Genomic DNA, 27,767 nt, shown 5'->3' on the forward strand with positions numbered 1-27,767 from the left:
CCACATGATTCAGTGTCTTGACTGGTGGCTCCTATCGGGTTTAGTGGTTGTACATGGGCTCTGACTGTATGAAGCACCAGTGTCACCATGTGGTCATGTGTAATGAAATCGCTATTCAAAACTGTATTTCAAGGAATGGCTACAATATTATACTGTATTTGACTTGAAATGAAACATTTAGGTTATTGATGGGATTTAGAAAATACAGTTCTTCAGCTTGTCCATTTAGCCCGTTTGCGAGTAGCAATAATCAATATTATGAGCATTTCTCAGGGTACGACTTTTGAGTGATAGAGGGGAACTACAATAGGTACTGAGTTGATTAATATAAGTTGCTATATAAAACTATGATTTATATAGGAAATAATGTTCAATGATTAAATATGTGTGATTTAATTCAAGTCACATGTAGAATGATTTCAAAAGCTAAATAAGACCAATTTCCTCCATTTTAATTATTCCAATCAACTCCCAACTCCAGTGTAATGATTACTGGAGCCAGTTTATCACTGAAATTAGAAAAAACTGTGCCGTTGAAAATTGACTTTTTGACAGAACAGGGCTTTGAAGTATGTCAAGCTGAAACAGTTTATCAACTATGAACTTGGAAAAAGGACACAACCCAGAAAGTGTATGATGCAAATAATTAATTGGCTTGCACTCATATTTGGCTTTTTGAATTGCACATACTCAATTAGGTTAGGAGTACACAACATGAATAAAGTGAATTCCTTTCCCGCCAAAACTAGACATGTGATTGTGATTTATTAACAATATCCTTGTGGAGATACTTGATTAACAACTCCCATTGAATAGTGGGGAATCTGATGGCAAGTTGTCAGTGGGCAAACAGCCATAGGTGCTCCATATACATGAATTGATTTGTGGAGTTGAAAATGAGAGTGGGCAAAGAGGTAAGGAAAAGTGCTGATGTGATTCAGATAGGCCTATAGCCACTCTAATCGCTTACATATTTTACATTGCGACTGCATTCAGACACCTTGGGTGAGTGTACGCTGGAACCCAACAGTAAACAGCTCAGGGACCACACAGTGAGAAGTGATTTTTGCTCCTTTTTATTAGCACAAAAGCAAGCGGAGACATGCGGCGGCGAGAAGGGTAACGTGATTTATTGGGGACAGTGACTAGAATCGCCGCGCCTGCCGCTGTGGGCTAAGTGGAGGTCCAGCACTTTGGGGTTATCCATCCGTAGGGACAGCCAATACCTCAACATTGCACCAGCTAATTGAAAGTGCAGCTTTTAAAACAGAGACGTAATAAACTAACCATCAAAGCTGGTCAATTTTTACCAAAGCACCCAAAGTGAGACAGAGACAAGTTCATTAGAAGGGACATTCAGCTTAGTAAACCTTGATGACAACCCCCCCAGTGAAAAATGAGAGACATCTTGTCTTAACGTTGGAATCCTTAGTTGCAACATACATTTTTGGACTTGTAAATTAATGATATATACCTGATTCTCGATGAAAATAAATTCTAAATGCCTCATGATATTAGTTTAACTGTTATACCCTATCAAAACACAAAAGCTTGTTTTAACACTGTATAACCAGGGCCATCCCATCGCTTTTTACCAAAAGAGACGGGGTGTTGCTATGTTATTGTTTCAATAAAGGATTCTAGCTTTAAATAAAGTTATATTTCATGACTCATGCAAAAAGATCAATCACTTTTCATCGTCTTGTCTCTCTTTGGAATTGAAGTGCTTCGGTTGTTTACTTTCTCCTTGTTGGGGTAGGGGACTTCATGCTACGAGCTGGGGTGGGAGACTTCAGTCCCTTAGGAGAGGTGGGGGACTTGGCACCGGCTGGAGAAGAGACATGGGAAGGAGCTGGGGAAGGGGCAGGGGTGACAACCTTGGGACCTGGGATCTCAATAGGACGTTTAGGTGGGATGATGGACTTGGGCGTTAGCGTTGGTTTGGCCTGTGGAATCGTGTCTCCATGCTTGTAGGCGCTCACAACGATATCCACGGACTCTCCTCCATATTTGTTCTGCACCGTCATAGTATACCTGCCACAGTCTTCCAGGGACACACGCTTGATGGTGAGACTGGCGAACTTCCCGGATTCGAGGGACACCAAGTACTGGTCATCGGTATACACCTCTGCACCATTTTTTAACCAGGTGACTTGAGGTTTGGGGTCACCGCACACTGTGCAGGTCAAACTCAGTGTCTACCAAGCAGGGCAAAGGAATTGAAACACCGTTGGTTACCCACACAGATATAACAGAAGAAGATGGAATGTTGGAGTGCTGTTGTTTGATTTAATCAGAGTTTACTATGCTTATCGTGTCTTGTTAAATCCCTAGTCTCTCCCCTCTTGCAGCCCCAAGGTAAAATAACCAATCACACTACAAACAAGTGTGTGTAGTCACTTTGGAGAGAGGTGCAGTTACAGTGACCTTTACAAGTAGCTCTATTCTGCCATTATGCAAACCATTTGACATGTCTACACAATATTCCTATCATATACATCACGCATGTGTTTCATAAGGACCCCAGTTTATGTTTTTCCCGCAATATATCATATGCTGTATGAAGTCTGACATGAGGTGCTGTGAAATGCAATATAACTCCATAATCTTCCACCTAAGAGTGATTTTCCAGTGCTGTGCAGTGCTGTAAAGTACTTAAGTAAAAATAATTTATAGTACCTCTTAAGTAGTTGTATTGGGTATCTGTACTTTACTATTTCAATTTTCGACAACTTTTACTTTAGTACATTTTTAAGGAAAATGATATACTTTTTACTCCATACCTTTGCCCTGACACCCAAAAGTACTCTACATTTTGAATGCTTAGCAGAACAGGAAAATGGTCCAATTCACGCACTTATCAAGAGAACTTCCCTGGTCATCCCTACTGCCTCTGATCTGGAGGACTCACTAAACACATGCCCCTGGCTATCCGTAAATAATAACTAAACAAGAAAATGGTGCCATCTGGTTTGCTTAATATAAAGAATTTGAAATTATTTAAACTTTTACTTATGATACTTAAGTATATTTTAGTAATTACATTTAAACCCAAAACTTTTTTACTTTTCTCAAGTAGTATTTTGCTTACATTGACTCAAGTATGACAATTGGGAACTTTTCCCATCACTGGTGCTGTGCATAATGCAACAGTAGGTTACAGGGGACATCAGCTGCATCCATCTGGTTATGATAGTTGACACTGACCTTCGCAATGTGTTAAACCATGTCTGGTGACCTGTTCTAGTGTTAAATATATTCCCATCATTGTATTCAATTGCAAAATAAAATGTCAATTACCTTCTTCTCCATGATGGTAACAACATCAGGGAGACCGCCCAGCACTTTGCCACGTTCTAAAAATGAAGATATTATATAATAACAATATTGTCCGAATCAGAAAATTCCCACAGAGCCACAATCTAGCATTATGACAAGAGAATGTACTCACTGGCTTCAGCATATGCTTCCTCTCTGGAAAACAAGGGGAAAATGGCAGTGAGTTCATTAGCACAGTGAGGCTTTGTATATTTCACCCCAAGACTGTAACTCCATACACATGCTCTGCATTACCACAATACATTAACACTATATAGGAATTCAAGCTGTGTTTTAGCTGAAATGAAGATTAAATGTATATAGTATTATTGACCTGCATACATGTGCATGAAACAACACGGAAATGAATACACTGAACAGAATTATGACGTGATTATCTTACTTGAGAGTTGTGAATTCCGCAAAGGCTTTATCGTAGGCTGTGAAAAAGAAAGAAAAGATTGGCTTTTCATGCATGTAATTATTAAACATCTCCAATTACATGATTTATTATTTATTATAGTTAATATGCACGATGCAACGCGGAGTGCCTGGACACAGCCATTAGCTGTGCAATACTGTGCAGCCGTATTCATCGACATTGCCAATAGTTCTGGACCTTCTTTGGACACTGTGTTAACTAACATCCAGACGAGCTTCAATGCCATACAACTCTCCCTCCGTGGCCTACAACTGCTATTAAATACAAGTAAAACTAAGTGCATGCTCTTCAACCGATCGCTGCCCGTACCTGTCCGCCCGTCCAGCATCACTACTCTGGACGGTTTTGACTTAGAATATGTGGGCAACTACAAATACCTAGGTGTCTGGTTAGACTGTAAACTCACATTAGAATCGGCTTCCTATTTCGCAACAAAGCATCCTTCACTCATGCTGCCAAACATCCCCTCCTAAAACGGATTATCTTACCGATCCATGACTTCGGCAATGTCATTTACAAAATAGCCTCCAACACTCTACTCAACAAATTGGATGCAGTCTATCACAGTGCCATCCGTTTTGTCACCAAAGCCCCATATACTACCCACCACTGTGACCTGTATGCTCTCATTGGCTGGTCCTCGCTTCATATTCATTGCCAAACCCACTGGCTCCAGGTCATCTATAAGTCTTTGCTAGGTAAAGCCCCGCCTTATCTCAGCTCACTGGTCACCATAGCAGCACCCACCCGTAGCATGCGCTCCAGCAGGTATATTTCACTGGTCACCCACAAAGTCAATTCCTCCTTTGGCTGCCTTTCCTTCCAGTTCTCTTCTGCCAATGACTGGAACGAATTGCAAAAATCACTGAAGCTGGAGACTCATATCTCCCTCACTAACTTTAAGCATCAGCTGTCAGAGCAGCTTACAGATCATTGCACCTGTACATAGCCCATCTGTAAATAGCCCACCAAACTACCTCATCCTCATATTGTTATTTATTTTTTGCTCCTTTGTACCCCAGTATCTCTACTTGCACATTCATCTTCTGCACATCTATCACTCCAGTGTTAATGCTAAATTGTAATTATTTCGCCACTATGGCCTATTTATTGCCTTACCTCCCTAATCTTACCTCATTTGCACACACTGAAACATATCGTACCTCACTATTGTAATGTTGTTGTGTTTTGCCTGAAATAGCTCATCCTCGCTCACTCATTACTGTTTCCAGCCCACACATCGCATGACCTGTCAGGGACCAGCCCTTGATTATGTTTGTCATCAAACAGTCTGTTGACTAACTGAAGTCTGAGCCAGGATTGCACCTTTGATATTGTTGTTCCTGTTATTTCATCCACCGGATTAGCCTAAATATGCTGCATGCTTCTGTGTACCCAGCTGCAGAGATGCCCTTTTCTTTGTATTATAAATGTAGAAATCAGTGTGAAACTGGACATGGCATGGGTTACCGTGGCAGGACTACAGTAGAGTGGCCAATAGTTGGTATGTGGTATGATAAAAACTACAACAGTTTTTAGTAGTTGGTCATTTTGATAAAAATGCGCAGTGTTCTCATTACTGTGGTCCAGCTGAAGACTCCACCTCATTGATATACTGCCAGAAAAAAATGGTAATGATATACAACCTCCGTTTTTTTCAACATTTAGATGTTAGGTACACACACTAATGAAGACTGGGCTGGGAATCCAATGCATACGAATGAATGTGAATATCTAAAATGGTGAACTCCATTGATCAGGTGTATCATTTACAGATTACCATTATCCTGGTATTGTTCTTGAGGTTCATACATGCTGAATGTGCTAATATCACTGCGTTCATGTGTTATGCTATTTGCAAGACGGAAGGAGAAGTGGGTTGTTAAAGGACAAGTACGACGGCATATATACTGTCTATATGATCTGGCTTACCGTTTCCAGAGAGGTCGATGGTGCGAGTATAGGTCTTATCCGTATCTATTATCTGGATGTGGTAAAGACCCTTATCCTTGTCTGTGGGTTCAATGATCTCCATAGTGGCCATGGCTGGGGTACCTCCAATACGCACCTTCTCAGAGTGAGAGAGTTTCCTTTCCCTGGAATGATAAAGGGGAGGAACAGATGGAGCATAATAATTATTGTTTTGGGATTGAAAAAACACTGCTATTGAAGGTATCCATTGTGTTGGATTGAGTAAGCCCCTAAAGAGCAGTCAATGAAAAATTGTATAAACTAATTCACAGGTAGCTCAATGAGGACCTAATTAGGATCATACAAACATAACATGAAATTGTGATTGATTCTAATGATAATGGTAGAATTTCCTAATTTCTCTCATAATAAGTGTCATTTTCTAGTAGTTTATCAAATAATGACCAGCTGCAGTTGCCTTTCTGGACCATTTGAGCATCATCATTATGTTATTTATGTGCCATGGCCCTCTTGGCAGGCAGGGAGGACCTGAAATTTGCCAAGCTCAAATTTGTGAGGAATCATGGGAAATGGTGAGCTTTGTTCAGTCATTGCGTGTGAAATTGTTGCCGTGCTGTGAAACATGCTCCCCTTGTCTATGCCATGCACGCCAGAAGAAAGAAAAACCCGAAGCAGCTACTTCAAAACGTTCATACAGGGATGAGAAGACCCACGCATGGTTTAGCTGAAACTGGCTTGCCTTACACAAGCTGCTGTAACCGATGACTTCCCACAAGTGTTTTTTTAATTATCCTGTAGCTATTCTGCTAGGTAGGCCTACTAAATATTTCCTTAGGACAGAGCATTAGTGAGAGTTTATATTTGTTTTGTGTTGTTTGTGTGTGAAGAAAGGCTCTGGTGTCACTGTTGTTGTACATTTTTACTAAAGAGTCACAATTTTTGACAAAATCTCAAATCATGTTTACATGCCTGGCTCATGTTACGCCTTGGGATAAAACCTTGTGTGGATTATATTTACATGAACATTTCCATAATTTCGCATTCTCTGCATAATTTAAGAAAAGAAAAGACCCCCACCCCCCCATATTTAAATACTTAGCATATGCTTACACGTGCAGCCAATGGATTTTCATCTCCTCTGTGTAGTATTTCATGTGGCATTGGAGCTGAATGCCTGTTGCTGTGCAGTGAATTGCCAACTCAGTTGCAGAGGATCCTGGTGAGCGAAAAGGAAAACCCAAGCGTCCTTTAGTGTACATATGCTGACATATATGTTCTATACGTCTCTTAAATTAATAATATATCTTCTTAGATAGACACAACTTGGTGACTTGCTGTGGTTTACTAATTGGTTGGCGAGTGCAGGGAATTGGAAATCAGCACAACAAATGCTGTAATGGGGATAAGATTTCAGGCTAGGACGACAGGTACAGATTTGTTACTTCAGCCCAGTTCATGAGGGTAGAGTAACAAGACCCTTGATATGCCCACTGGCTGTGTAATCCGCCTCATTAGTTTTGCTGCACTGATTTAGCTGCACTGAGAAAAACCACAGAACTGTGTGAGGAACACATTATCTGTAATCTAACAATCAAGTCCAACTGATTTATTGCCCTGGTTGAATAATGAGTAGAATAAACTGAAATACGTTTTTAAAAGTATGCTAAAGTATGTTAAAGCATGCTAAGATATGCTAAGTATACTAAAAAAGGAAAGTGGCAATCAAGCAAGCTAAACTTGAAGATATTTGTACCTACCAGCAAGTTTAGAAAGCTTGTTGATAATTTCATCAAAAGCTGTAAGAGAGATGTTGATAGAACAAAATTACATTCAAAGTATGTTCACAGTAAGACAATATATTTCACATACAACATGGTATCATTTATAATGATAATAGTATTTACCATGGCCAGATATTTCAATTTGGGACTGATGCTTTCCTCTGTCGTCACTGATGGTAGCTTTGTAAATGCCAGTGGAAGCCTTGGAGAACTAGGTCGGATAAAAAAAAAACATTTCAGGAATCAAATTAGAATAGATATGTCTCAAATTAGTATAGATATGTCTCAGTAGATATGTCTCAAATTAGTAGATATGTCTCAAATTAGTATAGATATGTCTCAGTAGATATGTCTCAGATTAGTAGATATGTCTCAAATTAGTATAGATATGTCTCAGTAGATATGTCTCAAATTAGTAGATATGTCTCAAATTAGTAGATATGTCTCAAATTAGTATAGATATGTCTCAGTAGATATGTCTCAAATTAGTATAGATATGTCTCAGTAGATATGTCTCAAATTAGTAGATATGTCTCAGTAGATATGTCTCAAATTAGTAGATATGTCTCAGTAGATATGTCTCAAATTAGTAGATATGTCTCAGTAGATATGTCTCAAATTAGTAGATATGTCTCAGTAGATATGTCTCAAATTAGTAGATATGTCTCAAATTAGTAGATATGTCTCAGTAGATATGTCTCAAATTAGTAGATATGTCTCAGTAGATATGTCTCAAATTAGTAGATGTCTCAGTAGATATGTCTCAAATTAGTAGATATGTCTCAGTAGATATGTCTCAAATTAGTAGATATGTCTCAGTAGATATGTCTCAGTAGATATGTCTCAAAATAGAATGCAGTAGATAGGCCTCAAATTAGAATGCAGTAGAAAGGCCTCAAAATCGAATGCAGTAGATACCCCTCAAATTAGAATGCAGTAGATAGGCCTCAAATAGGAATGCAGTAGAAAGGCCTCAAATTGGAATGCAGTAGATAGGCCTCAAATTAGAATGCAGTAGATAGGCCTCAAATTGGAATGCAATAGATAGGCCTACCCTCTGTAATAGTAGCATTGACCACGTAAGCATGATTAACATCCTTACATTGAGATTAGAATTGTTTTGCTTTAGTCAATTCCGGTTCATACACTGTCTCTAACCACATTTCCATCCACAATTTTTACATGAGTAAAGTCAAACCATATTTTGTAAAAACAGCTGTGATGGAAACAGGAAGTTTCAGTACAATTTTATAAATGCTGACAGATCATTTGTTAGTTCAACATTGGTGCTTTCTTTTTCTGCTGATAAAATGTATCACGCACGAAATGGCAGTGGAAGGCCTTTATGCGCAAATATTGATATAATAACCATCATATCGAAGTATCATTCCGCGATGATATGGTATGTAGTCTACTTCTCCCACTACAACTGGGGAAACCATGCAGTTTATTAGGCTACAGATGAAATAAGTTATGATGAACTTCACAGGGTGATGAAAGGGCACAGTGATGAGCGTGATGCTCCTTTCTAATAAATACCAAGGGTCTTATTCTGATGAGATGGTATTGATGCGTGACTGCCATTTGATAGATAAAAATATTCTCGCTATTATCCATAATAATCTCAACATGTTGACTAGCCTACCCGCACAGCCTACCCGCACTGCATCTACAAGCTGTTGGCTAGTGTGCACATGCCAAGACCAGAGTAGACACATTTGCAAAACTATCGCTAGAGTTGTAAATACGATGGAAACACATTGAACTTTACATTTGTATTTGGTAAGTCACAATTTAAGCTGACTTTTATCTGCAACGAGTCAGTTTGGTGGAAACATACCACTGGTGAAAAACATTTTTGAATATTTTTTTTTTAAATATTCGCATGAAAATCTATTGCCAATTGGATGCAAACCTAGCTATTGTCTCAATTTCATATAATTTTTCTCACCACTTCTGGCATTTACATGTGGCCAATGTCAAACAGGCTCAGAGTAACCTCTTCCATCTCATAGCTTTGTGAGGACAGAGTACGATTGCAGGGTGTGAATATTTATAATGACATAATTGGAAGTGACTGCTTTCTATGACAGTGGAGCTTTACTGAAGATCGAGCTGCTCATCTTCTTCCCCTCAGGGTTATTCCTCTTGTTTCCTATAAATGACTGGTGCCCCTAGGACCTCAAGTCAAAATTCACCTCGACTGCACCTCTTACTTCCCTTACATTACATTACATCACATTACATCACGCATGTTTTGCTGGCTGTTTGTCTCTTGTCTTTTTGTGTGAAACAGTGGAGGCTGCTGAGGGCAAAATGGCTCATTATAATGTCTGGAACGGCGCGAATGGAATGGCATCAAACCATGTGTTTGATTTACTTGATACCATTCCACTCATACCGCCCCAGCCAATACCATGAGCATGTCCCCCCCAACTAAAGTGCCACCAAAAACCAACATCCTGTGGTATAAAGTAGGCGGATAAAACCAACATCCTGTGAACTGACAGCATGACTGTGTAGGCGGATAGAACCCTCCAACAACACAAACAAGGGTAATACAGTATTAGAGTATTAGTATGACTAACTTGGACCTGGCTTGTCCCGATCATGTCTAGATGATATGGAAAGTCACAGGACTGCTCAGAAATGTACTCAACAACAATTCTGTTCTCAATGACTGCCTTGAGATTTCCAGCAATGAAGTCATAGGATGAATGTGCCTAACCCGGTTTACCAGACTCCAAGGTCCTTTTACTGTAGACTACTATCCAAACTACTGGGTTTCCAAGAAATGTAATTGTGCTTCTGCCTATTGTCCACATACAGTAACACCTGCTATTATATGTACAGGTAAAATAATGGAAGCACTTGAGTAAATGAGGGATGCAAAGTATGTTGAAAGCAGGTGCTTCCACACAGGTGTGGTTCCTGAGGTAGTTAAGCAATTAAAACATCCCATCATGCTTAAAAGCTCTGCATGGTCAATCTGATGTCTGCAGTGGCTGTACAGAATGGTGTCACATCCCTCGAATAGAGTTCCAGACACTTGTAGAATATATTCCAAAGAGCATTGAAGCTGTTCTGGCGGCTCTGGTGGCTCGTGAGAGCCCAACACCCTATTAATACACTTTATGTTGATGTTTCCTTTATTTTGGCAGTTACCAGTCTTTTGTTCAATCTTTATACAACAGGTGAGTCTAATCCTGAATGCTGATTGGTTAAAAGCGCATTCCAGCAGGTGTCTATTCCATAAATTACCACGGGCTAAATCTATGACGTTAAAATGCAAATATATACAGTATATATTTTTTTATGTTTAAAACATACCGTATACTTGCAGTGAAGCCGCTCAACAGCTACATCACATGAATCATCTAACCAACTCCCACCCAGAGCGACACACAGAAGCAACCAGGGTGGCTGCTGAGGGGAGGATGGCCCTGGTTGCTTTTGTGTGTCGCTCTGGATGTGAGTCTGTTAGATGACTAATGTGATGCAGTTGTTGAGGAGCTTCAGTGCAAGTATATTGTATGTTTTAAACATGGATCGATGGAATACTCAGTACTTTGTTGAAGCACCTTTGGTAGCGATTACAGCATCGAGTCTTCTTGGGTATGATGCTACAAACTTCGCACACCTGTATTTGGGGAGTTTCTCTCATTCTTCTCTGCAGATCCTCTCAAGCTCTGTCAGGTTGGATGGGAAGCGTCACTGACCACCTATTTTCAGGTCTTTCCAGAGATGATAGATCGGGTTCAAGTCCGGGCACTGGCTGGGCCACTAAAGGACATTCAGAGACTTGTACCAAAGTCGGTCCTGCGTTGTCTTGGCTGTGCTTAGGGTCGTTGTCCTGTTGGAAGGTGAACCTGTCTGATGTCCTGAGCGTTCTGGTGCAGGATTTCATCTAGGATCTCTCTTGGTTTCATCAGACCAGATAATCTTGTTTCTAATGGCCTGAGAGTCTTTAGATGCCCTTTGGCAAACTCCAAGCGGGCTGTCATGTGCCTTTTACTGAGGAGTGGCTTCCGTCTGGCCACTCTACCATAAAGGCCTGATTTTTGTGCTGCAGAGATGGATGTCCTTCTGGAAGGTTCTCCTATCTCCACGGAGGAACTCTGCAGCTTTGTCAGAGTGACCATCTGGTTCTTGGTCACCTTCCTGACCAAGACCCTTCTCCCCCGATTGCTCAGTTTGCCCGGGTGGCCAGCTCTAGGGAGAATCTTGGTGGTTCCAAATGTATTCTATTTAAGAATGATGGGACCTTCAATGATGGGACCTTCAATGCTGCAGAAGCTCTCAGAGCTCTACAGACAATTCCTTCGAATTGAAGAAACATCTCAAGGATGACCAACTGAAACAGGATGCACCTGAGCTGAATTTCGAGTCTCATGGCAAAGGGTCTGAATACTTAAGTAAATAAGGTATTGCTGTTTTTCATTTTTTATAAATTTGTAAAAATGTCTAAAAACCTGTATTTGCTTTATCATTATGGGGTAAAGCTGTAACTTACCAAAATGTGGAAAAGTCAAGGGGTTTGAGTTCTTTCCAAAGACACTGTACAAAGAAATGTCATTTGAAAAAAGGTCAAACAAAACGAAGTGCAGCTAGTTTGCAGTCTTTCCAGCTTCAATTTGAAGTGATTGTGTTAGCCGTGTTGTTGGCTAGCTTCTCTGAACAACAGCGTCCTGAAGAGATATTACATGTTCTACGCCAGGCAAAACCGCTCCTCAATAGCTCATTGTTATGTATGTATCCAAATAAATGTCACTAGAAAACAGCTTAGACAAATGCAGCTACTTTTGTTATTCTTTTTTTTTTAACGTTTGACGTGATTCTAAGTTAGTTGTAGTTAGCTAGCTAGCAAGCAGTACGGCAATGGAAAATGTAGAACGAACGTCTCGGTCGCGTCCATAGATACAGAACAAAAAGACTGAACGACTGGGTCGCGTCCATAGATACAGAACAAAAAGACTGAACGACTGGGTCGCGTCCATAGATACAGAACAAAAAGACTGAACGACTGGGTCGCGTCCATAGATACAGAACAAAAAGACTGTGACTGGGTCGCGTCCATAGACACAGAACAAAAAGACTGAACGACTGGGTCGCGTCCATAGATACAGAACAAAAAGACTGAACGACTGGGTCGCGTCCATAGATACAGAACAAAAAGACTGAATGACTGGGTCGCGTCCATAGATACAGAACAAAAAGACTGAACGACTGAGTCGCGTCCATAGATACAGAACAAAAAGACTGAATGACTGGGTCGCGTCCATAGATACAGAACAAAAAGACTGAATGACTGGGTTGCGTCTATGGCAACCGAATCAATAAAATGAACAACCAGCAGGCTTGGGTAGCAACCCTAGATTTGTGTTGGGACTATATCTTGTGGAAGGATGAAATAGTATTAATAAATTAATCTAAAAAACTTCTTTTTTTTAATGAAAATATGTCAATCATTATTTTAATATGTTGGTAACCTCTTGTATAAAAGTGAACATGTCCTTGAAGCCGGTGTTTGGAGGATATATTGGCACAGTTCGACTTCGTCTCGGGCTTGACAACACCCGTGCCAATATATCCTGCAAACACTGGCTTATCGGGCATTATCACTTAATTAGAAGGTGTGTGTCTGTGTGATACAATTACCAGGGAAATAGGAAGCTTGCAGGTTCCAGATGCCAGATTGACTGGCCCTTCAGGGGTAATCTCAACGCCATCCTTAAACCAGTGCAGCGCAGTTTCCTTCTTCAGATTATCCACCTGCATTATGAAACAACAGAACCCATACCCCACAGGTAGGTGAACCAGCCCAAACAAAGACGCATGCCTGCATTACAACAACACCATCTGTCAACGCAGGAGAACAACGACTGAGGTGAATCATGCTGACTGTGTTTGTCGTTTAGATTGGCAGTAGCGATAACTCATGCCATCATTTCCATTTAATCTCTTGGCTTAATCTAATTGTACTTTCGGTGAATGTTTAATTACCTTGCAGATGAGTGCCACAGAGCAGTCATCCCCGACATGGACTGACAAAAACTCACTGAAGTGGGGGCCTGGAAAGAGGGCAAGAGAGACAGAAAGGGTGGGAGGGAGAGAGGGGGGGATAGAGGGAGGGAGGGTGAAGAGCGGGCATATGAAGGTCAGATTTCATCAATTGTTTTGCTAATAACACCCTTGTGTCTTTGTAATATCCTTGTAACAATGGGTGGCTTATGGATTTGCAGGTGTGATAACAGTGTGTGGCTGCCATAAATAATGTCAACCATTTTGAAGGAAAAAAACATTATGATATCAAATCATCATCTTAGTATTTGAAATTCATACCTAATTTAAATATTACTCAAATTAATTTCCCAAACACTAGAGGACTGCATAATGATTTCCCAAACACTAGAGGACTGCATAATGATTTCCCAAACACTAGAGGACTGCATAATTATTTCCCAAACACTAGAGGACTGCATAATGAATTTCCCAAACACTAGAGGACTGCATAATGCATTTCCCAAAGACTAGAGGACTGCATAATGAATTTCCCAAAGACTAGAGGACTGCATAATGAATTTCCCAAACACTAGAGGACTACATAATACATTTCCCAAACACTAGAGGACTGCATAATGAATTTCCCAAACACTAGAGGACTACATAATACATTTCCCAAACACTAGAGGACTGCATAATGAATTTCCCAAACACTAGAGGACTGCATAATGCATTTCCCAAAGACTAGAGGACTGCATAATGAATTTCCCAAAGACTAGAGGAATGCATAATGAATTTCCCAAAGACTAGAGGACTGCATAATGAATTTCCCAAAGACTAGAAGACTACATATTTTGAAACACTGTTACCGTCTTTCACTCTGACGTACTCGCTCCTTTGGTGTTCTGCGTCAGCGAGAGCTGCCTTGAAATCTACAACCCAAACAAAGTGATACAGGGGATAAGTCCTGGATCTCTCATGGAGCCCAACCCTGGATTAGAGCACAACCCCCACAGCAGACAGGCTCTCACCAGCTCCGACAAGCACCAGAGAGGACTGTCCTCTGGCTTTGCCATCCTCGATCTGAACAGTAAAGGTGCCCTCGCTATCCTCTGTGAAATGATCCAGCACAAACTCAATGATGCCAGCCTCAACGTCATGACTCGCATGATTTGGCTGAGAACACAGAAGAAGACACCAAGAAAGTTTACATGAGAGGACTCATATTAAGTGAATGTTGAGGAATCGTAATGGGCGAATCCAATAATGTGGATATGTTGTGTAATCCACTCTAGTCTTGGCTATAAAAGTCTATTCATGCCATGACATAGTGATGATAGAGTAGAATTAATAGTACAAAGAGAAAAAAAAGTTGTCTGTGCAAGTCCATTGTGAGTTCAATGACAGTGTTGTGTCTGAAACTACACCCTATTTCCTGTATAGTGCACTACTTTTGACCAGAGACCCATAGGGTCAGCCTCCTAGAACCTCTAGTCAGGAGTTGTGCACTGTATGCCAAAAAGGTGTCTAAAGATGTGCACTAAATAAGGAATGGGGGTCAAAAGTGCACTATGTCGGGAATAGGGCACCATTTCGGACAAAGACAGTATGTCGGTTTAGAGTTGACAGGAATAAGGAGGAGAGTCTTACATTAGTCGGTGAGAGTTCATTGTTGTTAGCTAAGAACTTATAGGTGACAGCAGAGGAGATGTGCTCAGCCTGCAGCCAGAAGCGCATGCGGCCGCGCTCCAGAATCTTGTAGGCCAGCTGAGTCTTTAGAGGGATCACTGTGGAAGCAGAAACAATAATGGAAGAAGGTGATGCAAATAGAGGTAGGTTTTGTTCAAAGGAAGACATTTCCCTTCTCAAAGCATAAGAATAAGCTGTGATGAACCACATGCTAAAAACGTTGATGGAGTGAGGGCTGACAAAAACTATTTTCTGGGATTAACAGTTGTGTGGTTTACATGGAACTACAGTGAAAGTATTCGGCCCCCTTGAACTTTGCGAGCTTTTGCCACATTTCAGGCTTCAAACATAAAGATATAAAACTGTATTTTTTTGTGAAGAATCAACAACAAGTGGGACACAATCATGAAGTGGAACGACATTTATTGGATATTTCAAACTTTTTTAACAAATCGAAAACGCGCAAAATTATTCAGCCCCCTTAAGTTAATACTTTGTAGCGCCACCTTTTGCTGCGATTACAGCTGTAAGTCGCTTGGGGTATGTCTCTATCAGTTTTGCACATCGAGAGACTGAAATGTTTTCCCATTCCTCCTTGCAAAACAGCTCGAGCTCAGTGAGGTTGGATGGAGAGCATTTGTGAACAGCAGTTTTCAGTTCTTTCCACAGATTCTCGATTGGATTCAGGTCTGGACTTTGACTTGGCCATTCTAACACCTGGATATGTTTATTTTTGAACCATTCCATTGTAGATTTTGCTTTATGTTTTGGATCATTGTCTTGTTGGAAGACAAATCTCCGTCCCAGTCTCAGGTCTTTTGTAGACTGCATCAGGTTTTCTTCCAGAATGGTCCTGTATTTGGCTCCATCCATCTTCCCATCAATTTTAACCATCTTCCCTGTCCCTGCTGAAGAAAAGCAGGCCCAAACCATGATGCTGCCACCACCATGTTTGACAGTGGGGATGGTGTGTTCAGGGTGATGAGCTGTGTTGCTTTTACGCCAAACATAACGTTTTGCATTGTTGCCAAACAGTTCAATTTTGGTTTCATCTGACCAGAGCACCTTCTTCCACATGTTTGGTGTGTCTCCCAGGTGGCTTGTGGCAAACTTTAAACAACACTTTTTATGGATATCTTTAAGAAATGGCTTTCTTCTTGCCACTCTTCCATAAAGGCCAGATTTGTGCAATATACGACTGATTGTTGTCCTATGGACAGAGTCTCCCACCTCAGCTGTAGATCTCTGCAGTTCATCCAGAGTGATCATGGGCCTCTTGGCTGCATCTCTGATCAGTCTTCTCCTTGTATGAGCTGAAAGTTTAGAGGGACGGCCAGGTCTTGGTAGATTTGCAGTGGTCTGATACTCCTTCCATTTCAATATTATCGCTTGCACAGTGCTCCTTGGGATGTTTAAAGCTTGGGAAATCTTTTTGTATCCAAATCCGGCTTTAAACTTCTTCACAACAGTATCTCGGACCTGCCTGGTGTGTTCCTTGTTCTTCATGATGCTCTCTCCGCTTTTAACGGACCTCTGAGACTATCACAGTGCAGGTGCATTTATACGGAGACTTGATTACACACAGGTGGATTGTATTTATCATCATTAGTCATTTAGGTCAACATTGGATCATTCAGAGATCCTCACTGAACTTCTGGAGAGAGTTTGCTGCACTGAAAGTAAAAGGGGCTGAATAATTTTGCACGCCCAATTTTTCAGTTTTTGATTTGTTAAAAAAGTTTGAAATATCCAATAAATGTCGTTCCACTTCATGATTGTGTCCCACTTGTTGTTGATTCTTCACAAAAAATACAATTTTATATCTTTATGTTTGAAGCCTGAAATGTGGCAAAAGGTCTCAAAGTTCAAGGGGGCCGAATACTTTCGCAAGGCACTGTATGTGGTTTACATGAACCCGCATTACCAGTCTACAACAGCACACACGCCCCTACAGTTTAAACCCATTATACAAGCAAAACAAAACTACGAAAATTGACCTTTTACCCTGAGCTGTGTATTCCAAATGGTTATTTGATGGGAACCAATTATTTATGAGAGTGAAAATAGAAAATGACCTGACAAAGATCCAACTCTGATCTTTTTTGTGTGTCTGATTAAATCACAAGTTCCATACCAGAGTAGCGGACATTCCTTTTCTCTTTGAAAATAGAAAAGCCATATTAAATCATTCAGAACAAAACCTACCTGGGTGTCGAATACCATAGCTCTTTGCCAGCATTTTCTCCAGCTCTGTAATAGAGGTAAACAAGGGAGAGTGTATTTCAGCATTGTAATGATCCAATATCATCCACAGCGATTCCTTTTTACATGGAACTTCATCATACATTTCGACAGTAACAGTTGTCTGCACTGCACAAGACCAGACATGCATGTCCCGTATCACGGCATCATATCATATTTATGAAAAACAGTGAAAGGCACCACTATTGTTTCTGACTCCAACATCTGCCGTATAACGACATGCTGTTGTGTTGATTTAGATGTACTAGTACAGTATGCATGCATGTATGGACTAAATCTATTTTATACCATGATCCTGAATGAGGGTTATAAATAAGTAACCTCCTGTTTATGATCGACCCCCAGCCAGGGCCTACCTTCGGCATGGATTTCATGGCTGGCAGAAACACCATCAGTGTTAGTTACAGCAACGGAGAAGCAACCCATATCCCCCTGGTCTGGGTGTTTGAAAATAAGCTTAGAGCTAGAAATAAATAAATAAAGACGCACCATTAGATAATATAGAAATAAATAAATAAATAAAGATACACCATTGGATAATATAGAAATCAAAACAGCCACACCATTGGATAATATAGAAATACATAAATAAAGACACACCATTGGATAATATAGAAATAAATTAATAAAAGACACACCATTGGATAATGTAGAAATAAATACATAAATAAAGACACACCATTGGATAATATAGAAATACATAAATAAAGACACACCATTGGATAATATAGAAATAAACAAAGGCACACCATTGGATAATATAGAAATAAACAAAGGCACACCACTGGATAATGTAGAGCCCAGGAGATACTGAGCACATCAATGTGGGTATATTACACACTTCTGAATCACTACTAATAATTCTTGAACGTTTTGTTTTGTTGAAATATATTTGATCTGTTGACAAGTTTGGTGCATAGCTTACATATTGCCCTCTGTTTTGATGACAATGCCTTTGGAGAAGTCAGTGATTTCCTTGTAGAATTTCTTCCACACAAAGTGGGAGCTCTCTGTAATTTGACAACTTTCAAATGACAGGATGAGGTCACCTGACTCCTCGTCCACTGTGCAGGTCATCTCCTGGGCACCTTTTGGAGTGACAAAGCAAAGAGTGAAGTTGACAGGCAACAGCAATAAACATCTGGGAGTGCAGCATCCTAGAGATGTGTGTTTTGGTACAGTCATAGTAGGGTAGTGCAGCATCCTAGAGATGTGTGTTTTGGTACAGTCATAGTAGGGTAGTACAGCATCCTAGAGATGTGTGTTTTGGTACAGTCATAGTAGGGTAGTGCAGCATCCTAGAGATGTGTGTTTTGGTACAGTCATAGTAGGGTAGTACAGCATCCTAGAGATGTGTTTTGGTACAGTCATAGTAGGGTAGTACAGCATCCTAGAGATGTGTGTTTTGGTACAGTCATAGTAGGATAGTATGTTCATTATATGTTCACAGACTATTTCTGCATTTATGTTCTGCATCCTCTGTTGAATGAATACCTAGAGAGTTGTGAAAATGACTTTTCTCTGATCTCAACCAGCCTTGTGCTTGAGTCGCTGATGTCCCTGCAGAATACAACACTGCCCTCTGCAGGTCGCCTGCTGGTCTGCACCTTCTCACTTCAACATCTCTACCGAGCTCCATATGAGTCATCTATTTTTCTCTACTCCCACGTCCTCCCAATGTTCCTTATCGACAGAAGCACAGACTACCCCTCCCTAAGCCCCTCCTCATAACCCTGTCTAGTGTACTACACACCCTGTGGTATTACTCTCCTAATCTAAGTCCCATTTTAATGGGAATCCTGACCCAAATAAACATTCTCTGTGGAACACACTGAACGAATGCTGCTCTGCTCTAAGCCACATTGATGTGCAGCATAGGGAATTGTGTCTGTTTGTGTCTGTCCAACAGTACCTTTCACTGCTTTGGCAACCACAGGGTTAGAAGCCAAGGAAGGCTTGCCGGCACCTTCAGCGTTCGCCGCGCGCACTCTGAACACATAGGACACTCCAACTTCCAGCCCAGTCACCTGAAAACGAGGAGGACTGTCAAATGTGCCAGATAGGCTGACACATTGTCATAACGCAGGTATTCTAGGAATACTCTCTGTACCTTGTGGTAGCGGTGACTGACAGCGTGGCTCTCGTTGGAACAGTGCCATTCATCTGAGCCTTTCTTTGCAAAGTCAACAAAGTAGCCTGTGATCGGGCTGGCGCCGGTGTAGACGGGAGCCTTCCACTCCACCAACACAGAGTCATCACGGATCTCGCAGAAAGTCATGTCATAGGCTGGACCTGAAATTCAGAGTGCAGTAAATGTACAAAAATGACAGACAAGCAGTTCTTCATGTCAGACGTAAGTCAGAGCACATACGTCAGACTGTGTAATGTCTATGTGCTTCTGTTTTAACGATTGATGTTGGAAGTGGTACCGGCGATAAGCTTCTGCTTGAATACACCTATTCCATAATTCATGAAAAATTATGAGATATGCATTAATGGTTTAATTATGCAACGGTATTTGCATGTAAAATGATCTTCACTTCTTTGAACTATGCACACTTCATCTTTAAAATAGAAACTTGTTTTAGAGAGGTTTTCGGTACTGTACCTGGCTCGGGTATGGTCCAGGCATCACAATGGAAGGCCTTGCTGGGGGCAGAGGGGGCACCAAGACCAGCAAGACTTCCACCATAAACCATGAACTCATAGACTGCACCTGCACTCAGATGTTCAACCTGTGGTTGTGAAGGAAAGTACTAAAATGGTTACAACTAATTGAACTGCAATAGATTCCATATGATCCTACACTATCTACACTAAAGGTGACATCTAGGACCTTAAAGGGTTCTACGGCTGTCCCCATTAGGAAAACCCTTTTTGGTTCCAGGTAAAAACCTTTTTTTGTTTCAGGTAGAACCCTCTATGGAAAGGGTTCTACATTGAACTGAAAAGGGCATGGAACCAAAAAGGGTTCTGCAAAGAGTTATCCTATGGGGACAACCGAAGAACCCTTTTAGGTCCTAGAAAGCACCTTTTGTTCTAAGAGTGTATAATCCTAACTATTACAGATGTCTTTAGATGACTCAGGTCGATCAGATTTGTACCTTGAACAGCCGCTCTTTGATTGGTGGGATGTTGATCTCTCTCCATGTGTGTTCTCCGTGCCTGTGTTTGTCAATGTAGTATTCAACCACCGGAGAGCCACCGGAGTGGACTGGGTGCTTCCAGTTCAGAACCATAGACTCTCCGTCACAGGCCAGCAGAGCAATGTCATATGGAGCAGAGGGAGTCGCTGCACACAGAGTTTACAAGTGTCTTAAACATGTAAGATGATTAGGGCCCTGTTTTTTGGGCCCTGTTTTAATCATGTCACATGACCTGGATTGGATATATAGCAGGGTTCTCTACACTCTTAGAAAAAAAGGTGCTATCTGGAACCAAAAAGGGTTCTTCGGCTCTCCCCATAGAAAAACTCTTTGAAGAACCCCTTTTGGTTCCAGGTAGAAACTTTTTGGTTCCAGGTAGAACCTTTGTGGGTTCCATGTGGAACCCTTTCCACAGAGGGTTCTACCTGGAACACAAAAGAGTTCTACCTGGAACCAAAAAGGGTTCTAACTGGAACCAAAAAGAGTTATCCTTTGGGGAAAGCTGCAGAACCCTTTCAGAACCTATTTTTCTAAGAGTTTATGGTTATGGTTGTTAAGGCTTTCGGTAGCATGAATAATACATTCATTTTAGTGCATAATGGCGCCAACTAGCATGTAGCCTAGCGTTTCAGCACGTTGGGCCAGTAACCGAAAGGTCGCTGGTTCAAATCCCAGAGCCAACTAGGTGAAAAATCGGTCGGTGTGCTCTTAAGCAAGGCACTTAACCTTAATTGCTCCTATAAGTCACTCTGGATAAGAGCATCTGCTAATTGTAAATATGATAATTGTTGTTAAAAAACCCTGCAATCCACATAGCTTGGAGTATCGTCAATGAGTTTAGAAATGTATGGTTTGATGAAACAATCTGCAGTTGTTGGTTGAATGTCCCAAAGGAACTCTACGAACCAATGGTTTGTTTTTGACTCAGATTGCCTAAATTATTCACATCATTTGGACATCGAGAAAAGTACACGATGACAGGCTCAAATCCAATAGGCTCCCAGGCTGTCCTGCTGAAACGTGTGAATAGGAAGAATGACGGTCCTCTTCATTTATTGGAGACATTTATTTAATGATACGATGCTTGTGATGATATAATCATTAGATATTCAGCCGACTTAAGGCATCAAAGTTAGATGCCTTTGTGTGTCTTACTTCTGGACAGCTACCAACGGCCTTGAAGAAAGTCTTGACAACATTGCTACAATTTATTCACTGTGATCATTCACAGAGAAAAGAGCCTCCAGCTAAGCACAGTGGGTCGCTAAAATTTAGTATTTGCAATTTTCTTCTTTGTTACTGTTGCTACTGCCATATTGAATGCAGCACTTTTTCCACCTGGTTGGAATCTCGACAAATGACAAGTGTATTCTGTCTGCTGTGTGTGTGTGTGTGTGTCCATACTCACTGAGTGCAGCTTTGACAGAGAGGGGGGAGGACTCCTGTGATTCATCACTAAGACCCAGCTCATTGATGGCTTGCACACGGAAAGCATATGTCTCACCAGTGGTCAAACCTTGAACCACAAACCTAATCAAAAATAGCAAATGAAGCAAAATCTCAATACATCATTACATGATGAATGAAATCACACTTCAAATAATAAGTACAGTGCCTTGCAAAAGTATTCATCCGCCTTGGCCTTTTTCCTATTTTGTTGCATTACAACCTGTAATTTAAATAGATTTTTAATTGGATTACATGTAATGGACATACACAAAATAGTTCAAATTGGTGAAGTGAAATTTAAAAAATTACTTGTTTAAAAAAAATCAAAAAAATAAAAAACAGAAGAGTGGTGCGTGAATATGTATTGACCCCCTTTGCTATGAAGCCCCTGAATAAGATCTGGTGCAACCAATTACCTTCAGAAGTCACACAATTAGTTAAATAAAGTCCACCTGTGTGCAATCTAAGTGTCACATGATCTAAGTATATATACACCTGTTCTGAAATGCCCCAGAGTCTGCAACACCACTAAGCAAGGGGCACCACCATCTGAAACTCAAAAACTTCCGAAACTTTGAACATCCCACGGAGCACCATTAAATCCATTATAAAAAAAATGAAAGAATATGGCACCACAACAAACGTGCCAAGGGAGGGTCGCCCACTAAAACTCATGGACCAGGCAAGGAGGGCATTAATCATAGAGGCAACAAAGAGACCAATGATAACCCTGAAGGAGCTGCAAAGCTCCACAGCAGAGATTGGAGTATCTGTCCATAGGACCACTTTAAGCCGTACACTCCACAGAACTGGGCTTTACGGAAGACTGGACAGAAAAAAGCCATTGCTTTAAGAAAAAAATAAGCAAACACTTAGTGTTTGGTGTTCGCCAAAAGGCATGTGGGAGATTCCCCAAACATATGGAAGAAGGTACTTTGGTCCGATGAGACTAAAATTCAGCTTATTGGCCATCAAGGAAAACGCTATGTCTGGCGCAAACCCAAAACCCCTCATTACCCCGAGAAACCCATCCATGTTTTTCATCGGCAGGGACTGGGAATTGAAGGAATGATGGATGGCGCTAAACACAGGGAAATTCTTGAGGGAAACCTGTTTGTCTTCCAAAGATTTGAGACTGGGACGGAGGTTCACCTTCCAGCAGGACAATGACCCTAAGCATACTGCAAATGCAACACTTGAGTGGTTTAAGGGGAACATTTAAATGTTTTGGAATGGCCTAGTCAAAGCCCATACCTCAATCAAATTGAGAATCTGTGGTATGACTTAAAATTGCTGTACATCAGCGGAACCCATCCAACTTGAAAGAGCTGGAGCAGTTTTGTCTTGAAGAATGGGAAAAAATCCCAGTGGCTAGATGTGCCAAGCTTATAGAGACATACCCCAAGAGACTTGCAGCTGTAATTGCTGCAAAAGGTGGCTCTACAAAGTATTGACTTTGGGGGGTGAATAGTTATGCATGCTCAAGTTTTCTGTTTTTTGTCTTATTTTTTGTTTGTTTCACAATAAAAAATATTTTGCATCTTCAGAATATTTTGCATCTTCAAAGTGGTCGGCATCAAATGATACAAACCCCCAAATAGTCAATTTTAATTCCAGGTTGTAAGGCAACAAAATAGGAAAAATGCCAAGCAGAGTGAATACTTTCGCAAGCCACTGTACAAGACAGAATACATACTTGTTGTTCTTGTGAGGTTTGTGGTTAGCTGAACCCCAGTCCTTGGAGCCTTTTACACACACATCGATGTAGTAGCCAATAAGATTATTAGGCTCCTTGGGTTCAGCCCATTGGATAAGAAGAGATGTATCAGTCTCCCTTGTGGCAACCACCTGACCAGGAGCGGAGGGGACCCCTACAGTAGATTAATAAGGCATGGTTAATGTCTAAGGAAAAATGTCAACTATCTATAACTTACTTTAGATGAAGGACAATTTTTTTTTTTTCTATTTTTTTTTGCTAAATCTGTAATATATGGGTGCAAATTACTTTTTAAACATTTTTCCAGAGTAACTTTTTTCAAATTCTACCCTTGACTATTGCTATGCTTTGCAGGGAGTTTGACATTTAGAGAAAATACTTGAGAACAACCTTGTGGGGGACTTTAAGAGATAGCTATAAAGCCACTGAAGAGGACCTTCTTACCGTGCAGCTCTTGAGTCTGAATGGGCTCTGTGGGCTCAGAGGCTTCACTGCTGCCGTACATGTTTGCAGCCAGCACGCGGAACAAGTACTGTTTTCCCTCAGACAAATCGAACACGGCATAGCGAGGAGATCTCACGGGTACCTGAGTGTTTACCCTCTGCCACGCACCGCTCTCGGCCAAGCACTGTGAGGGAAGAGCCCCAAAGACAACATTTACACTCTGTAACAACATCCACAGATACTGTCAAACGCAATGGAGAAGAAGACATAACCCCAGTTCATTATGTAGACTTCAACCATCCATTCGATTTGAATCCTGACCCTACTTGTCATTGCCCTTGATTATTCTATTGAAGTGGGATCCCAGAAAGATTTCATGTGTTTTAGAGGACACAAATCTAGTGATTCCATGTTGAAATGTGTCTCTATTCTGTTGCTGCAAAATGTGGGCAAAAAAGAAAGGTGAGAGAGCAGAGAGAGACCAACCTTCTCAATATAGTACCACACTGGGGCCTGGCCCTGATAAGGAGCAGGTTTCCAGCTGAGGACAACATATGTTCGGTCAGTCTCTGAAGCGTACAACTTGGAGGGGGTTCCTGGTACTTTCTTCCCATCTACGGACACAAGACATCACAAAGAATTCACAAACTGTTTTTTGCCCAAGTGGGAGCATTCCCCCGAGTTGTCTATACACATACAGTGCCAGCCAAAGGTTTGGACACACCTACTCATTCAAGGGTTTTTCTTTATTTTGACTGTTTTCTACATTATAGAATAATAGTGAAGACATCAAAACTATGTAATAAAACATATGTTATCATGTAGTAAACATTGGTTTGGTTACTACATGATTCCATATGTGTTATTTCATGTATATAAATATTTTTTTTAAATTATTTTTTATTGAATATTAAAACATACAATTTACTTACAGTGAAGCCGCTCAACATCTACATCCCATTCAGTCATCTAACAGACTCCCATCTAGAGCGACCCACAGAAGCAACCAGAGTCAACTCAAGGGCACGTCGTCAGATCTCCCATAAGGTCAAAAAAGGGGACCAGAACCAGCAACCTATCAGCTACCAGCCCAAGCTCCCAACCACCAGGCCACCAGCCCTCCAAGATCCCCCCCACAGTCCCCCCCCCTTGAGAAAAATAAAATAAAATAATTCCATTATTGCTAAATATTGAGACAGAAAGCAGCTGATCAGTAGCCTAGTGGTTAAGAGCATTGGGTCAGTAACCAAAAGGTTACTGGTTTGAATCCCTGAGCTGACTGGGTAAAACAAACCTGTCAATGTACCCTTGAGCAAGGCACTTAACCCTAATTGCTCCTGTAAGTCGCTCTGGATAAGAGTGTCTGCTAAATAACTAAAATGTAAAAGATGTGACAGTTGTTGTACAGATGTTAGGCATGGTACAATGTGAGGGCTAATGATATGGCAATATTGTAAAGGGGGAGTTGGACCTCCTTTCAGTGTCTGATGAGGTACACAGAAATAAGCATAGAAAAGTAATATCATGACTTCTTAGAAGAACATCAAAGATTTTTGCATCAAACGAGTTGATCGAGATTCAAGGATCCCCATACATCATAGAAAACCATGTAGTACCTTCAACGTCGTCGTGGTAAATTACAACGTCAAGTTTTCCACCCAACTTGATGGCTGTCAAAACAAAGATAAAAACATAAAAGTATATACATTTAATTTGATTCTAGAGAATACATGAACTCACAAGGTAAAGTTTAAGATGACATCACCACATTACCATGGAGTCTTTCAAATTCAGTGGGGTCCAGGGCGGCGATGGGGTCAGATATTCTGGAGGGCTTGCTGATGCCGTGTGAGTTTATTGCCCGCACACGGAAATAGTAGGAGTGGCCCTCAAACAGGCCAGGCACAGGATATTTACAGATCTTAATGGGGGAGTCATTGCACTGCACCCAATTTTCAGTTCCAGTTTCACATCTGAAACAAAATGAGGAAAATTGGTTCATCTCCCCAAATCCATCTCTGAAGAGGACATTTTGGCTGATATAGCTACATTATCCTGTCACCAGCTACGAACAGTGGTGGAAGAGTATAGGTTGTAATTTGCAGATTTGTCTCCAATTTTGGAGCCTAGATTGTTGTGTGATTATAAGAAGAAGAAGAAAATGAAAGTATATAACGGGTTCCTGATGTTTTTCCTGGTCAGATCATGGCATCTGGAAAAAGTAGCAGGAAATATTCCCATTTGATTCCCATTTCAACACCTTCCGTTACCTATCTACAAAGTATCCGATGATGGGGCCTTCAGTGGTGGTGTTGGGAGGCTTCCAGGACACGATGACATAATCTCTGTTGGCGTCATGGATCTTGATGTCCATAGGGGCACCTGGAGCTCCAGGCACTGGGGGAGGACCATCTGACACAGGGACAAAAAGCAAGTCACATCTTCATACTCTGTCAAAGTATATCATGCCATAGCCAAGTATTAAGGTCGTCACTAGTTACTACATCCACAAATGGCTAAACACCGCTTATTTCTACAGTTTATTTTCTTTAAATCTGACCTAACCCTAACATTAACCATATGCCTAACCCAAACCTTCAATTAAGACCAAAAAGCAAATTTTTTAATTCATTAATTTTTACAATATAGCCAATTTTGACTTTGTGGCTGTTGTAACTACTGACAACCCTGTATTTAGCGAGTTGGGCCAATGCGGTTTATGAATTGTGATGCATTTACATGACACTATAAAATTATATGGCAGCCATGTTAGCTCCCCATTGACATTACATGGGGAATATTTAAACAATACTAACTGAATGTCTAGAACTAGAAAAACATTCAAAATTCAAAAATGATATTCCAAAAGTTGGCTTCACTCTCTATTCTAAAAGTTGGCGTAACTGTAAATATATGGCTTTGAATCACACAATACCTGAAACTCCCTGTGAACAGAACCATCAAAGGACCAAATCAGCTTTTTTGAAAGATATCAGAATATTACTGACACTACAATTTTTAAAGTAGCTGCATTGCTGGTACACACAGAGGGGGTATAGCTACAAACAGGGGCGCAACTTTGGTTTTAGATATATATTTTTTTTTTATCCAGTCGGATAAACACTCCAAACAGCCTACCCGACCGCTTGGAGGCGTCCGCATGGTCCTAAAGCAAACCGTTGCCTTGTTTTGTATCACATTCCAATGATAAAACTGAGAGGGAAAAAAAATGCAATTTCAGAAGTTAGTTGGGGATGTCCCCCCGTCCCCAGTGAAAGTTGCGCCCCTGGCTACAATTCTCAAAGTTAGTTGTTGTTTTACCTGCACAGGAAACAAATGCACTGTGGACCGCATCTCCCCCCTTTGTAACCATACGGAGTGTGTAGACACCCTCATCATCCTTGTTCAGGTGAGGCAGGGTCAGCTTGGTCTCGCCTCTAGCAGACTCTATCTTCACCCACTTGGAGTCTGACAGCCGATGATCTGACACAAAAAACAGCAACATTAAAAAGTGAGGACCTGTCAGTAGCTGAAGTTACAAAACTGGCCCAGTAAATCGTCGGTTATTGAGAGAGTTATGATCG

The 27,767-nt window shown here is 40.9% G+C and overlaps 1 protein-coding gene across 2 annotated transcripts in view; it reads right to left on the reverse strand.

The window, feature by feature from the left end:
* Positions 1–1,053: 1,053 nt before the first annotated feature.
* LOC110499392 (myomesin-2) overlaps positions 1,054–27,767 on the reverse strand; it is a 36,976-nt gene continuing 10,262 nt past the window's right edge. For both annotated transcript variants that reach the window (XM_036956247.1, XM_036956248.1), the window contains 28 exons: positions 27,505–27,666; positions 26,454–26,595; positions 25,957–26,156; positions 25,800–25,853; positions 24,670–24,797; positions 24,184–24,367; positions 23,719–23,893; positions 21,982–22,103; positions 20,532–20,719; positions 20,036–20,162; positions 19,538–19,719; positions 19,340–19,454; positions 18,353–18,515; positions 17,784–17,890; positions 17,371–17,415; positions 15,127–15,263; positions 14,508–14,652; positions 14,346–14,408; positions 13,477–13,544; positions 13,132–13,245; positions 7,597–7,684; positions 7,450–7,488; positions 6,803–6,908; positions 5,693–5,856; positions 3,722–3,758; positions 3,452–3,474; positions 3,301–3,356; positions 1,054–2,198 (listed from right to left, as the gene is read on the reverse strand). In XM_036956247.1, the coding sequence (XP_036812142.1) occupies positions 1,737–2,198; positions 3,301–3,356; positions 3,452–3,474; positions 3,722–3,758; positions 5,693–5,856; positions 6,803–6,908; positions 7,450–7,488; positions 7,597–7,684; positions 13,132–13,245; positions 13,477–13,544; positions 14,346–14,408; positions 14,508–14,652; positions 15,127–15,263; positions 17,371–17,415; positions 17,784–17,890; positions 18,353–18,515; positions 19,340–19,454; positions 19,538–19,719; positions 20,036–20,162; positions 20,532–20,719; positions 21,982–22,103; positions 23,719–23,893; positions 24,184–24,367; positions 24,670–24,797; positions 25,800–25,853; positions 25,957–26,156; positions 26,454–26,595; positions 27,505–27,666 (3,596 nt within the window). In that variant the 3' untranslated portion in view covers positions 1,054–1,736. The remainder of the gene's footprint in view (positions 2,199–3,300; positions 3,357–3,451; positions 3,475–3,721; positions 3,759–5,692; positions 5,857–6,802; positions 6,909–7,449; positions 7,489–7,596; positions 7,685–13,131; positions 13,246–13,476; positions 13,545–14,345; positions 14,409–14,507; positions 14,653–15,126; positions 15,264–17,370; positions 17,416–17,783; positions 17,891–18,352; positions 18,516–19,339; positions 19,455–19,537; positions 19,720–20,035; positions 20,163–20,531; positions 20,720–21,981; positions 22,104–23,718; positions 23,894–24,183; positions 24,368–24,669; positions 24,798–25,799; positions 25,854–25,956; positions 26,157–26,453; positions 26,596–27,504; positions 27,667–27,767) is intronic.

Source organism: Oncorhynchus mykiss, chromosome 20, assembly GCF_013265735.2.
Source record: "Oncorhynchus mykiss isolate Arlee chromosome 20, USDA_OmykA_1.1, whole genome shotgun sequence".
NCBI classification, from domain to species: Eukaryota; Metazoa; Chordata; class Actinopteri; order Salmoniformes; family Salmonidae; genus Oncorhynchus; species Oncorhynchus mykiss.